The following is a 13,944-nucleotide window of genomic DNA, read 5'->3' on the forward strand; positions in this document are numbered from 1 at the left end:
ACCAAAAAAAAAAAAAAATCCGGCATGTAAAAAAAAGTTGTTATAATCCACAGGAATACACACATAATCTGATAATCACATACGTACATACTTGAAAAAGTTAGAAATTGTTAGCATTTTCCCAAAAATATCCTTACTCCGAAAATATATGTAAACGAATTAAGCGTAATTCATGTCATTTTCATCCCATTTATACATTAACATAATATTACCGTGTTATTAATTGTTCTTACAAATGCTCTATTGTTATACATATATTATAATTGGTATAATTTATATTTAAAATTTTAAAGACCTCATAGAATTGATGATGTATCACTAATTAAATAAATTCTTACATAACATGGATATCAACGGTTAAAAAAAAAAATCACATTTTCAATATAATCTCCCGTTATATATTTTCTCAAAATGTTTGAAAACTCTACCAAGCAATATTACGGCCAGTTTTAAAACAATGTTAAAACATATATAACTCATTTGTTTTATTTATTATTATTTATATTGTATGCAATAAAACCACATAGCTATTAGATAGCAATAATTTACTTTTCTGCATATTATAAATGTCCAGGAAGCTAGCTATTGATTAATGTACACAAGAATGGGAACATCACCACAGCCCTTGAAATCAATTTTTACGTGGATTGGAATACTTTCACTGCTCTCATTTGCATTTGCAGATTCTCAAAACTCGACGAGGTGCGCACCTAGCTAGCTCGAATAAATTGATTGATAATCTCGTCAGTTTGATTTCGTGGTCGACGTATATATCATATATATATATATAGATGATTTGCTCGATTTATTTTCACATGATTTGTTAAAAAATTAATAAATACATATAAGTTTTCAATTTCTAAAATTTTGTGAATCTAGACGTGTTCCGGTGATTGCTAACGTGGTTAATCTCCATGGCAGAATATCAATAACAGAAGGTGACACCGAAGATGTTTTGCAATCTCAGGGAGTGCATTTGTTTCAACAAGGTCGACAAGTACGTTATCTATATCTTATATAAAATATAATTATATATATTTCCATTTTATGATTTGATGAAGAATAAAAATCATTTAATATATATGTTACAGGTGGTACTGAATAATGGCATAGTTAATGTTACATTCTCCATGGTTGGCCATGTGACAAGCATAACGTATATAGGGAGTGACAATTTGCTTGAAACCCAAAATGCAGAAGATAATCGTGGGTACAAATTAAATAATGCGTGAATTTATAATTCTGTTTTATTTAAGTTCATGATATCATTTTAATATTTTTCTCTCACGAGAGGTCTTAAATTTGTGAAATTTAAATTGATAGCTATTGGAATGTCGTCTGGAACAAGCCAGGACAAAACACTTCTATGGAGAAGTAAGTTATATTTCTCTGACAGTGCACTTTTTTTTTTTTTTTTTTTTTTATCGTCTGATAATACACATTGAATCTGAAAGTTCGAGTTGAGTCGGATTGAGAACCACGGATATAATACCAAAGAAGGCTATAAAAATAATTGAATTCCAGATTAAATTTTCGTGTATGATGAGGTAATCATAGGAACCGGGCTACCGTGCGGGTGGATGATAGGTCAGCCATTAGCTTACTCCAGGCCTGATTTAATTTATATTCTCTTAGGCACCGTTTGGTGCATGAGATGAAAGTATGATGAGACACAAATTTTTACTCATCCCATGTTTTTCTCATTTTTTTGTTAACCCAATGATATCTTATGACCCGGTATAACATTAGATGTAAACTTGATGACAAATACCTCTTAACCAATGGTATTAGTGGAGGATGAGTGTCATATAAGTGAAATTGTGTGAAATTGACAATGGTAATTAAGAGAACAAAGACAATAATCCTACAAAATAAAAAAACATACAAAACAACATATTATTTATATATATGTCTTGCTTATCCACATATCATCATGTTTTTATTCATCTATCGTACATTCCATGCATGATACCAAACGGAATCTTAATGATATGATCAGGTTACAAGGAAACTATAAAGTGATTGTGCAAAATCCAGAGCAAACTGAGATTTCATTCGCCACAACATGGACAACTGGTAGTGCGAAAGTTCCTTTGAATGTTGATAGAAGGTAACAAATATATATTCTAAAGTATATAAATTTAAATTATAATAATTTCATTATTTCGATCGAGCACAACTTTCTGATAAGTATTAAACATATATATAGGTTCGTAATGTTGCGAGGCGTCCCTGGATTCTACACTTATACTGTGTTCGAGAAGCTCAAAGGGTGGCCTGCGCTGGACATCCAAATAGCTAGACTTGTGTTCAAGCTTCAAGAAAATAAGTTCGTATACAAAGATTAATGCATTTGTTTTCCACTTTTTTATTTTCATATAGTTCATCATGGAATAACACTAATATAATTTTGGTAAAAAGTTTTCATGCAACGTCATAAATAATTCCGATTGCCTTGTAGGGAGATTTCTGTAATGTGTAATTTTAATAGTTAATTCTAAAACTATATTTTCATGTTTGCTCGAAGTGCAACAATATATAAATAATCGACCGAGTATATGTATATATAGGTTTCATTACATGGCTATGTCGGATGAGAGGCAAAGGTTCATGCCAATGCCGATAGACCGCAGAAATGGCCAAGTCCTTGGGTATAAAGAAGCTGTTCTCTTGACGAATCCAATCAATCCAGAGTTCAAAGGAGAGGTAATTAATATATGGATTATGATACATTTTACATATATACTCGATCGATCGATCTAATTAGTCTTCAATCATGTACTAATTGTCACGTACGCGAAACCACATGTATATATAATATGAAATATTTGCCCGTAATCAGCCTCATATATAAATTTACTCATTTTATAGTACCTTACATGGATTATATATGCATCGGCGTTGCGGTCGTCATTTATAGGTGGACGACAAGTATCTGTACACATGTGATAACAAAGATAACAAGGTTCACGGATGGGTGAGAAATGATATAGGTGTGGGAATGTGGATGATAACGCCAAGCATCGAGTTCAAAATCGGTGGCCCTTTAAAGCAAGATCTCACTTCTCATATTGGCCCTACTATGCTCTCAGTAAGTACTTATTTCTATATAATTTTTATATATTTTGTTTGTTATTCTTAGAGTTTTAATGAGTGTGGCTAGCTAATTAATATATGTTGTACGTACGTACACGCAGATATTTATAAGCCCACATTATGCTGGGGAGGATCTTGCTCCCAAATTTGATGCACAAGATTACTGGAAAAAAGTGTTTGGTCCTGTTTTTGTTTATCTCAACTCAAATGTTTCGGCCAAGACCGACCCTTCGGTACTTTGGGACGACGCCAAGCGGAGGGTACCTTACACGATCTGTATTTCCATTGATCCACGCTCAAGTATATATAGAAGATATTAAGCTTAAAAAAAGATTATTTTGGTGGTAATATTACACAGATGTCGAAGGAGGTTGCTAGCTGGCCATATAATTTTCCTCTTTCGAAAGACTTCCTTAAATCCAAACAAAGAGGTGCATTAAGCGGCCGACTACTTGTTCATGACAGGTAATTTCAACCGGAAAAAAAAAACCATTTTTATCATGTAAATTGGATCTTAGTCCTCTAATTAATTAAACTATATTTTTGTGTAGATATATAAATAAGCAACCTGTGGCAGCCGCATCGGCGCATGTTGGATTGGCACCCGTAGGGGATCCAGGCTCATGGCAAACTGAAAGCAAGGTTAATATATATAATCCCACTTAATTTCCCTCCATCGAGATTACTATAAAAAAAAAAAAGACAATTAACTATATATTTTGAAAGCTAGCTAAATATGTATGTTTGGCTTTAGGGTTATCAATTCTGGACACAAACGGACCATAAAGGAAATTTCTTGATCAAGAATGTGATCCCCGGAACATACAGCTTGTTTGCATGGCTCACTGGAACAGTCGGAGATTACAAACACCCGACGGACATCATCGTCCGGCCAGGTTATTTTGAATATTGCTCTAGCTGTATATTCTTTTCCTTGTCGAATCCAAAATATATATATTTTGGTTATAAAATCATGTCTAATATTGAATCCTAGGCTCAAATATTAAGCTGAACAATGCCGTTTTTGAGGCTCCAAGGGTCGGTCCTACGCTGTGGGAGATCGGAATCCCTGATCGAACGGCTGCTGAGTTTTTTATTCCCAATCCAGTATATAAGATCCATCCATATAAAATTTACACTGAAAGGTTTTTATCTAATTAAAATGATGCAATCTTTGATTCTTTATTGTTTAATTAGTCATTATAGACACATTATTCTCTTCATGATTTTCAGGTTCAGACAATACGGTTTATGGAGTCGTTATAAGGACTTGTATCCCACATCTGATCTAGTGTATACTATTGGAAAAAGCCATTACAGGAAAGACTGGTTTTTTGCGCACGTCACAAGCTGGTACGAGAAAAATATATAATATTTTATATAGATATATAGGGAATTTAAGAAATGGTCTGATTTTGTTTGTAGTCTCATTTGATCAGTTTTGGTGCATAAAACTTTGTTTTTTGTTTTATAATTTTTTTTTTATGCAATTTCAATTTTTTTTTTTTTTTTTTTACTATTTTTGAGCGGGGTATATATTGATGACATGTCTAGAACTATATCAACCTTTTGGTCCAAAAAAGACTTAAAAAAAAAAGAGCATAAATCAAAATCAGACCAACTTATATTTCCAACCATTTTTCCATAAATGATATAAACTTCGTTTTCCAATATAAAAATATTTGTTGGATTGTATAAAACGAAATTCAGGAACATAGGAATTAAACAATTTGAAGCAACTACATGGAGAATTTTGTTCGGCCTCCGAAATGTTAGCAAAGGAGCAAACTACACTCTCCAGCTAGCCCTTGCGTCAGCTAATGGAGCCAAATTACAAGTACGAAATATACATATATATCAATTAACATGATTCGGATATTAATCTCAATTAAACCATATATTTTAAATTAAATTACATTAAATTGTTACTGATTCGGATCACTGTACAAATTAATTTTTTCAAGGTGCGCATCAACAATGAAAATTCGCCTCCGCACTTTACAACCACATTGATAGGCAAGGATAACGCAGTGGCGAGGCATGGCATCCATGGTCTCTACCATTTTTACAGTATCGGGATCGCGGGAAGTCGACTAGTCGATGGCACGAATACAATTTTCTTGACTCAAGCAGTAAACTCGGGGCCGTACAGAGAGGTTATGTACGATTATATCCGTCTAGAAGGACCTGCAACTTAGGTTAATTAAGCTGCCTATGGTATGATTTGCGAATCATGATCTCAAAAATATATAAATTATCAATTAAATTAACATTCGGTATATTCTATTTCGAAAATTTATTTTCGTGAAAGGGGTTTGATGTTTCTGATGCCCCTACGTACATTACGACATATATTTAGTACAAACGAGACTTGCTATTATGTCCGACTTTTGCGTATTAAATTTCAGGAAATTGGAGTAAAATATTTATTATTTGGAGATGAGGTACTTTTTATAAAAACTTGTTATAAAATATTTCAAAAATTGTTTTGAGCATAAATATGTGTTTGGACAACTATTCTATATAAATATTTGAACATTCAAAAATAATGTTGTTATATTTGCCTTCAATAGTTTTAATCTAAAAACATCTAAAAACACCTCTCCAGTATTCTTTAAAAACTACATTTGGAGAAACTTTTTTAAAATTTTTTTTACAAAAATTGTATTCAAACGCATATTTTAAGTTTTTTTCATTTATAAAACACTAAAAACATTTTAAAATACATGTCCAAATGAAATTTGATTTTTAGTTAACATTTTGAGAACTAACCATTAATTATCGCTATTTAATTGACATTTTATAAATGGGAAAATTTTATTTAGTCATATGCATATATTTAATCTAACATTTTTTATATATATAAATATATCACTTTGAATTGTCAATTTCTTTTTATATCCTTTATTTTCTACTTTATTAACTTACCACTAATTAATCATACTATGTGTTAATTAATATATCAATCTGATATCTCTTTTTTTATTATCTATTAGATATTAATAAACATTTATCTAGTTATACATTTTTCATGTGCATGTGTCGCACGTGTACTCTCTTACTTTCTATATATATATATATATATATATATATATAGTATTGATATTTTGCGCAACCACCACGAACACATACATAAGCACTGCTGACAAGCACGTCATTTTATTTATTGGTTGTACAAGGAGCTATGCCAGCCGGTGTTCACGTAGTGTCATTCATTTTGGTCTTTTATATATGTTAATCAATTTTAGTTTTAGTTATCTATCTTTATTTTTTTTAAAAAAAGTATTAGTTATTTTTTCGAAATAATGCCGATATTGTACCAATCAAATGATAGTGTATGTGACACTGATCTTTTAATGTCATACCAACACTATCTTGTAATGTCACACCTATCGATAAAAAAAATTAAAATTGCTAAAAATCGAAAAATACATAAATAAATTTATTGATTTTTAACATAAAAATCAAGATCACAAAAAAACAAGCACACAATAAAAAATAAATAAATAAATTTCCTACATAAACTAAACATCAGTTTACGACTCTTTAGGATTGACAAGTGAACCTACATAATTCTTAACTATATATATAATTTATTCACAGAATGCCGACAGCCCCCGTGAAGTAAAATCGATTGAGTTTTTGGGGTTCAACAAGTAATTATTTTGTGATTACGAACACAAAAAATCTTATTCCAATTAATTAATTGTATTTCAAGATTTTAATTCGAAGTTTGACCAGGTAGAGGTTGACCATATGGCCGTCAACTAATGCCGTTTCACAATGACATAATCAATAAATTAATTAAAAATCATCATACGTCTCAAACAAGAAATTAATACATATCTATATGTACTAAAAAAAAGAAATACATATCTATATTGACGATATATATATATATATATATATATATAAATATATATATATATATATAACAAGATGATTTATTTTTATTTCTTATAATACAATTTTAGTGGTACATGTAACCATTAATGTTTTTCACATTTCTATAGTTCAAAAATAGATGATATAATCTGGAAAATAGTCAAGGATATTACTAATTGTAAATTTCCGATTATGCATGAATCTAAAATAAAATTTCCGATTATTTAATTGTAAATTTCTGAATCGGATGAAAGATTACAAAAATCACTTTAATTTAATACCGCACGACTCATGAATTCTACTTACAATTTTATCATATTTGCATCTCTACAATTTAATTCTCCTTCAAAATAAGATTGAAAATTCGAATCAAATAATTTAATTAAATACTCTCTAGATCTTCATGTCATATGTATATATATATATAGTAAAAGCCCTATGTAAATTCATTTCTAAGCATTTATTTCATAGGTACCCTTTCTTTTCTTCTCGATCTATCACTGAATTCGTTTATTTACTAGAAGCCGAAGGTCTAAACAAATGAAGAACATCATGAAATACATTCAAAGTAAAGAAAACCAAGAACTTTAAAGAAGAATGATATATTTTCTTGCCGCGACACCGGCCAGAATTAATGATCGCTACGATACGACGTCCTTTTACGTGGTTAAACGGCTAATCTTGTGGTATTTCCGCAGGTAAAAATGGGAAAGTGGTGGATCGAGAGGCGGCTCGAGTTAATATTTGGGTGGATAAGAGTGGTAACACAACTATTCTTTGTACTTGGTTGCATTCGAGGGTGAGTACTTGACAAATATAAATATTAATTTTGATATATCTCTCTTTTTAGCTAGGGATTTTGATCGCGGTTCATGTGTGTCAATACATATTTTTTTTTATGAAATTATATTAATGCGTATATATACCATTAATAATTAATTAGCTTGTTATTTGTACAGTGATAGAACCTACGAGAGGACTCGACAAATTTTCTACGATTTCAGTGATGGAACGTACGTACGTACGAGCGAGTCGAAAAATTTTCTATGATTTTTCCATGTATTTCATAATTTCGACTTGTACTGTTATTAATCTTTGAGTATTTTGTTATAAAATTTCAGACAAGCAAGGCAGGAGATCACTCGTGGACTGCAAGTACGTCAACAAGATGAACAAGTAAAAATAATTATCCTAGTACTTGATTAATTTCCCTTATATATACGTACATTCCCATATATAATTTAAATCATATTTTACAGGTCGATTAAATTCATTCGATAGCTTAACCCAGCGAGTGTATTTTCCAATCGAATCGAGTTTCTTGACCAATTTTGATTTTTATTACATTACTAATTTGAACACTAATAAATGCTTAATACATTCAATTCAATTATTAGAAAAATATTTAATTAGAACTATATATATATATATGTGGCATGCAGGTGCTAATGTATAATGGCATTGTTAGCCTCACGTTGACAGCACCCGGTGGCGTGCCGACCAGCGTTACATACAATGGGAGTGATAATTTGCTTGAAACTCAGAATTCAGATGATAACAGAGGGTACACAATTTTATTTCCATTATATATCTATATATATATAGATTTAAAAAAAAAAATCAAATTTATTTTCGAAGAAAAAAATTATAAAATGGGGACTCTGTGATTAAATTGATAGGTATTGGGATGTTATCTGGAATATACCTGGCGAGCATGGTCGGATGGACAAGTAACTATCATGTCCTAAGATATATATATATGTTGTTACGTTCGACTCAATATTCTTTTCGAACCATGCAGAAATGAAAGATCCTTTTATTTTGTAGGTTTCTTGGGACAAGCTACAACGTAATACTAGAGGATGAAAATCAAATCGAAATTTCCTTCTCCAGGGGATGGGAATTTGGTAGTGAAAAAGTTCCTTTAAATATTGACAAAAGGCACGTACGCATGTAACTTTAATTTGTGGTCTCCAGCAATTTAATTTCGATTTCTTGATTTTGATCACTTAAATTAAACCTAGGAAAAATTGTTTTTTTGGTCTTGTATATTTGTCACTTTGCGATTTCAGTCATTTATATTTTCAGATTTCAGTTTTAGTCCGCTATCTTTATTTTTATGGCAATTTTAGTCCTTTTTCCGACGTGGAGGCGACGTGGCACCAATTCAGTGCTGATGTGGAGCTGACGTGTACAGTGCCACATCAGCATTTTTGAATAAAAAGGACCGAAATTGGAAAAAATCGGAACATACAGGACTAAAACTGATATATGAAAACATAGAGGACTAAAATCGCAAAATGACAAACATATCGGGCCAAATTTGCAGTTTTTCCTTAACCTAAGCAGATTTGTAATGTTACGTGACTCCCCTGGATTCTATACGTATGCTGTGGTGGAGAAGCTCCAAGGATGGCCAGCTTTCGACATTCAAGAAGGGCGATTTTTGTTGAAGCTTCAAGCAAACAAGTATATAATATAACTACGTACCATTTTATTTTAACGTGTCATATATATTTCTACGTATGAACTTTCCTACTCCATCCCCACAAAAATAGTCTTATAAGTACGTAATTTAGATATATTGAAAATTTCAATTGATTTATGCGTTCACCTACATACATGTACATACATATAGGTTCCACTACATGGCCATGTCGGATGTAAGGCAAAGGGTTATGCCAATGCCCATAGATCGCTCTACAGGAGTCGTTCTCGCATATCCAGAGGCTGTTCTACTCACTAATCCAACCAATCCAGAGCTCAAAGGAGAGGTACGTTTACGTTAAATCAGAAATAATCCACCTGATGATTATTTCAAATTTGGTCTTGGTGCTATAAATTGACATCTTTTCAACTTTAAATCCATTTTTTGACCAAGTGTTGGTGTGACACCAGACGTCTTAGGCGTCGTGCCATCGATATATATATATATATATATATATATATATCCGATGTTATGGATGATACGATTATTTGGTAGGTGGACGATAAATATCTGTACTCATGTGATAACAAAGATAACAAGGTGCATGGATGGGTAAGCAGTGAGCTTGGAGCGGGGATGTGGATGATAACGCCCAGCAACGAGTTCAAAACGGGTGGCCCTTTGAAGCAAGATCTCACCTCTCACGTTGGCCCCACTATGCTCTCCGTATGTTGTTAAAATCATACAACTTTTTATTAAATTTTTAGATTTTCAGTGTGTTATATATGTTTTTCACGCGCCGCGTACATGTATTAAATTTATATATGATGGAAATTTAGAAGTATTTTATAATTTAATGTGTAGATGTTTATTAGCACACACTATGCGGGGGAAGATCAAGCTCTCAAGTTTGAGGCGGACGAGTACTGGAAAAAGGTGTTCGGCCCTTTTCTGGTTTATTTCAACTCTGATGATGCTTCGGCCGAGGTGAATCCTTCGATACTTTGGGAGGATGCCAAACAAAAGGTGCGTAAAAATGTAGTTTTTGCAATAAGTTGAAGATTTTGCATGTTTATATATTTTTGGAATATATATCAGGCGTCGGAGGAGGTTCGCCTTTGGCCGTATGATTTCCCCATCTCAGAACATTTCCTGAAATCCGATCAAAGGGGTGCCATAAGCGGCCAATTACATGTTTATGACAGGTTCTTTTTTTTTTTTAATTAGATAAATCTCTACAAATTAAAGATAAATTTTGAGCATGCATGCTAACAAATTATATATATACAAATTAAATATATTTTAGGTACATAGATAAAGATGTACGGCCAGGAGCCGAGGCTTATGTTGGATTGGCGACCCCAGGAGAACCAGGGTCATGGCAAAAAGAAAGCAAGGTTATAAATTAACTATATATATGTAATTTACTTGTTTAATTTTTTTAAAAAATCAATTCATTAAATATAATTTCTTTTTCAAGATTGAATATGTATTAATTTGGGTATCAGGGCTATCAATTTTGGACACAAGCAGACGATGATGGAAATTTCTGGATTAAGAATGTGGTGCCTGGAACATACGGCCTCTTCGCATGGGTTCCCGGAACCATCGGAGACTACAAATATGATTGTAACATAACCATTCTTCCAGGTTTTTTTTTCCCCTGGAAAAGAAAATATATCGGTTTTCGATCGGTTCATTTTCAGTGGAGAAAATGTCACAAGCAGTCGATGGATCAGTTAACAAGTTTCGATTATACAATTTTAATATTGCAGGCTTTGATATTAAGCTGGACAATTTGGTCTTTAACCCCCCAAGGAAAGGTCCTACGATGTGGGAGATCGGGATCCCGGATCGTACGGCTGCTGAATTTTTCATTCCAGATCCAACTAACTATAAGATACACCTCTACGAAAATTACACAGAAAGGTGAGTACAGATACGATAATATTGTTGCTATATGACCCATTGTGCAGTCGCGCGGGCTTGGGCTCGAGTACATTACAAAGTACTTAATTACAACTCGTTGAATATCACACACTGCTAATGGTAGCTATTAACAGTGCTTCACAATTTACAGGTTTAGACAATATGGATTATGGTATCGCTACAAGGATTTATACCCCCTCGGTGATTTAAATTTTACCATCGGGAAAAGTGACTACAAGGAAGACTGGTTTTTCGCTCACGTCACAAGGTGTAATGTTCTTCATTAATTTTTGAGCATTTTATTCTCAGAATTTTGATAATATATAGTATATACTAATTAACACACTTAATATATACTAATTATGCCGCAATATATATAATTCAGAAACGTGGGATATCGTGAATACGAGGCAACAACAAGGAGAATTTTGTTCGACCTCGAAAATGTCAAAAAGGGAGAAAACTACACTCTCCAATTGGCCCTTGCATCCGCTAATGGTGCAGAATTACAAGTACAAAAAAAAAATGATACAAAGTTTCTATATATGAATAAGTTGTTATTTTCAGTTCTATCCATATTACTAATTAATATTTTTCAAGGTACGTTTCAATGATCGAGAATCAGATCCAGATTTTACAACAAACCTGATCGGCAAAGACAATGGAGTCGCGAGGCACGGTATTCATGGATTATACCATCTTTATAGCATCGACGTCTCGGGCAGTCGACTAGTAGATGGCGAGAACACCATATTTTTAACACAGGCGATAAACACGGGACCGTTCAAAGAAGTCATGTACGATTATATCCGTTTCGAAGGACCTGCGAGCGAGGCAGCCCCATATATCAGTGAAATAATAACTAATTAAAAGGGTAATAAATATTGACATTTCAAGAAATTCAATGGGTGTACGTTTATAATAACTAATGAATTATCTATTAAACAAAAATTCAATCAGAAAATTAATAATGAATTATCTCAAGCTGAATTTCTCACAAGGAAATGCGTGAAGAATACTGTTATTTCTAAGCCACTATATTATATACATTTGAAGGGGAAAAAAAAGCTTTTAAATAGCCTTGTTACAACAAATTAAAGTCAAAATCATGAGAAATCTAAGGTACACAATATACAAGTTGCTACCTTTTTAATTTGTCCTAGTCTGCTGTCTCTATATTAACGTTCTTCCAATATTTATACTATCAATAAAATTGCAATTTTAGTTTTATAAGGTGAACAATTTTTGGATTTAATTAGTCACGTTGTAACTTATCAAAATTTGATTTTTATCCAATAATTTGAAATTTTTTTGGCTTTGTTTTTTTTTCTTTTCTTTACCACTAATTTCATAAAATATGATTTATTTGACACCGATATTCTTTTACATGACACATGTAAAATTTATACACACATTAAAATTCATCTACGGGAAAAATAAAGCTGAACGGCCCACAATACTCCAAAATGAGAGGAAAAAAATTTATTGTTTCCTTTTATTTTAATTTTAATTTTAATTTATGTAGATTTTAATGTCTGATATATGTTTTATTCTTGTTATATGAGCCACGTAAGAGAGCATTGATGTCAAATAAATAATATTTAGAGATTTTAATAATGGTTTAAGACAAATAAAGGAAAAAAAAAATTCCAAGTTATCGGATTAGAACAAACTTTAACAAATACAACGCTAAAATCGAAGACATGACAATTTATAAGACTAAAATTACAAATTTCTATTTAATATTTTAATAGCATTATTACCCACTTTAGACATTCTAATTCGTTGAGTGTAGACAAAGCAAAGGCAATTAAAATCAAATATTAGAATGCTAATTCTAAAAACCATAGGGGGAAAAAAAAGGAGAGATAAAATGAGGGTTTAGCTCCCATGTTCCCGAATGGGGGAATATCTTCTCCCTTTAACTCAATCCAATTTTGTGATATTAATTTCATGCCATATTTATAAATCAGTAACCATTTTGAGATCATTCAAAATTTTATCTTAAAACTATCATAATCTTCAAGGAAATATTAGTTCTTTAAATAAATTAGTCGAGTCAGAACCCACCAACTAAACTAGCTTTTTTCAGTAATTAATTAAACAGAAAGAAAGGCAAAAAAGAATAATTCTACTTTGGTTCAACCATTATCAGTTGCACACACAAAATAATAGTATGTTGGGAGCTCATTGAGAAAATGAAAACGCAAACGAAACATGATGTAATTCGGGTTGTATGATTAATGAAAACCAATTCTTACCTAATATTTGGGTTTAATTTTAAATATATCGTTACTATATCTTCAATCATTTCCGGTAAAATGCAAAGCTTTCCCTTAGAATGAATCCCTTCATTCCATCTTTCCTCGACTCATGATTTATCTGCTTCCACTCAGGCCCGGACTGGCATGACGCGAATGAGTCCACCACCTCACGTCCAGGTCCAAAAAAGAGGCCAAAAAAAATTCATAAACTATTATTAGTGTATCTCATGTGCTAAAGATGACAATGAGTCGGGTATAAACCCGATCTCGCATCGAACCCGGCCCGGCGAAGCGGATCTAGACCTGGCCAAGCAAGTCCACATGTGGGCCTGAGGTGGGTCC

The 13,944-nt window shown here is 32.2% G+C and overlaps 2 protein-coding genes across 2 annotated transcripts; both read left to right on the plus strand.

The window, feature by feature from the left end:
- The first annotated feature begins 1,097 nt into the window (after positions 1–1,097).
- Positions 1,098–5,294, plus strand: LOC140884315 (uncharacterized). Its single transcript, XM_073291033.1, has 12 exons — positions 1,098–1,210; positions 1,324–1,374; positions 2,571–2,706; positions 2,921–3,091; positions 3,198–3,356; positions 3,455–3,561; positions 3,648–3,738; positions 3,851–3,992; positions 4,091–4,241; positions 4,330–4,449; positions 4,807–4,933; positions 5,061–5,294. Exons 1-12 carry the CDS (start codon positions 1,131–1,133, stop codon positions 5,292–5,294), a joined length of 1,569 nt encoding a protein of 522 aa, XP_073147134.1. The 5' UTR covers positions 1,098–1,130.
- Positions 5,295–7,702: 2,408 nt separating this feature from the next.
- LOC140884328 (uncharacterized) lies at positions 7,703–12,208 on the plus strand. Its single transcript, XM_073291050.1, has 17 exons — positions 7,703–7,742; positions 7,941–7,994; positions 8,103–8,157; positions 8,424–8,545; positions 8,661–8,711; positions 8,809–8,922; positions 9,331–9,450; positions 9,620–9,755; positions 9,965–10,135; positions 10,274–10,435; positions 10,508–10,614; positions 10,716–10,806; positions 10,918–11,059; positions 11,185–11,338; positions 11,490–11,606; positions 11,724–11,850; positions 11,939–12,208. The coding sequence occupies exons 4-17, from the start codon at positions 8,430–8,432 to the stop codon at positions 12,206–12,208; spliced, it is 1,878 nt and encodes a 625-aa protein (XP_073147151.1). The 5' UTR covers positions 7,703–7,742; positions 7,941–7,994; positions 8,103–8,157; positions 8,424–8,429.
- Positions 12,209–13,944: the final 1,736 nt, after the last annotated feature.

Source organism: Henckelia pumila, chromosome 2 (assembly GCF_033568475.1).
Source record: "Henckelia pumila isolate YLH828 chromosome 2, ASM3356847v2, whole genome shotgun sequence".
NCBI classification, from domain to species: Eukaryota; Viridiplantae; Streptophyta; class Magnoliopsida; order Lamiales; family Gesneriaceae; genus Henckelia; species Henckelia pumila.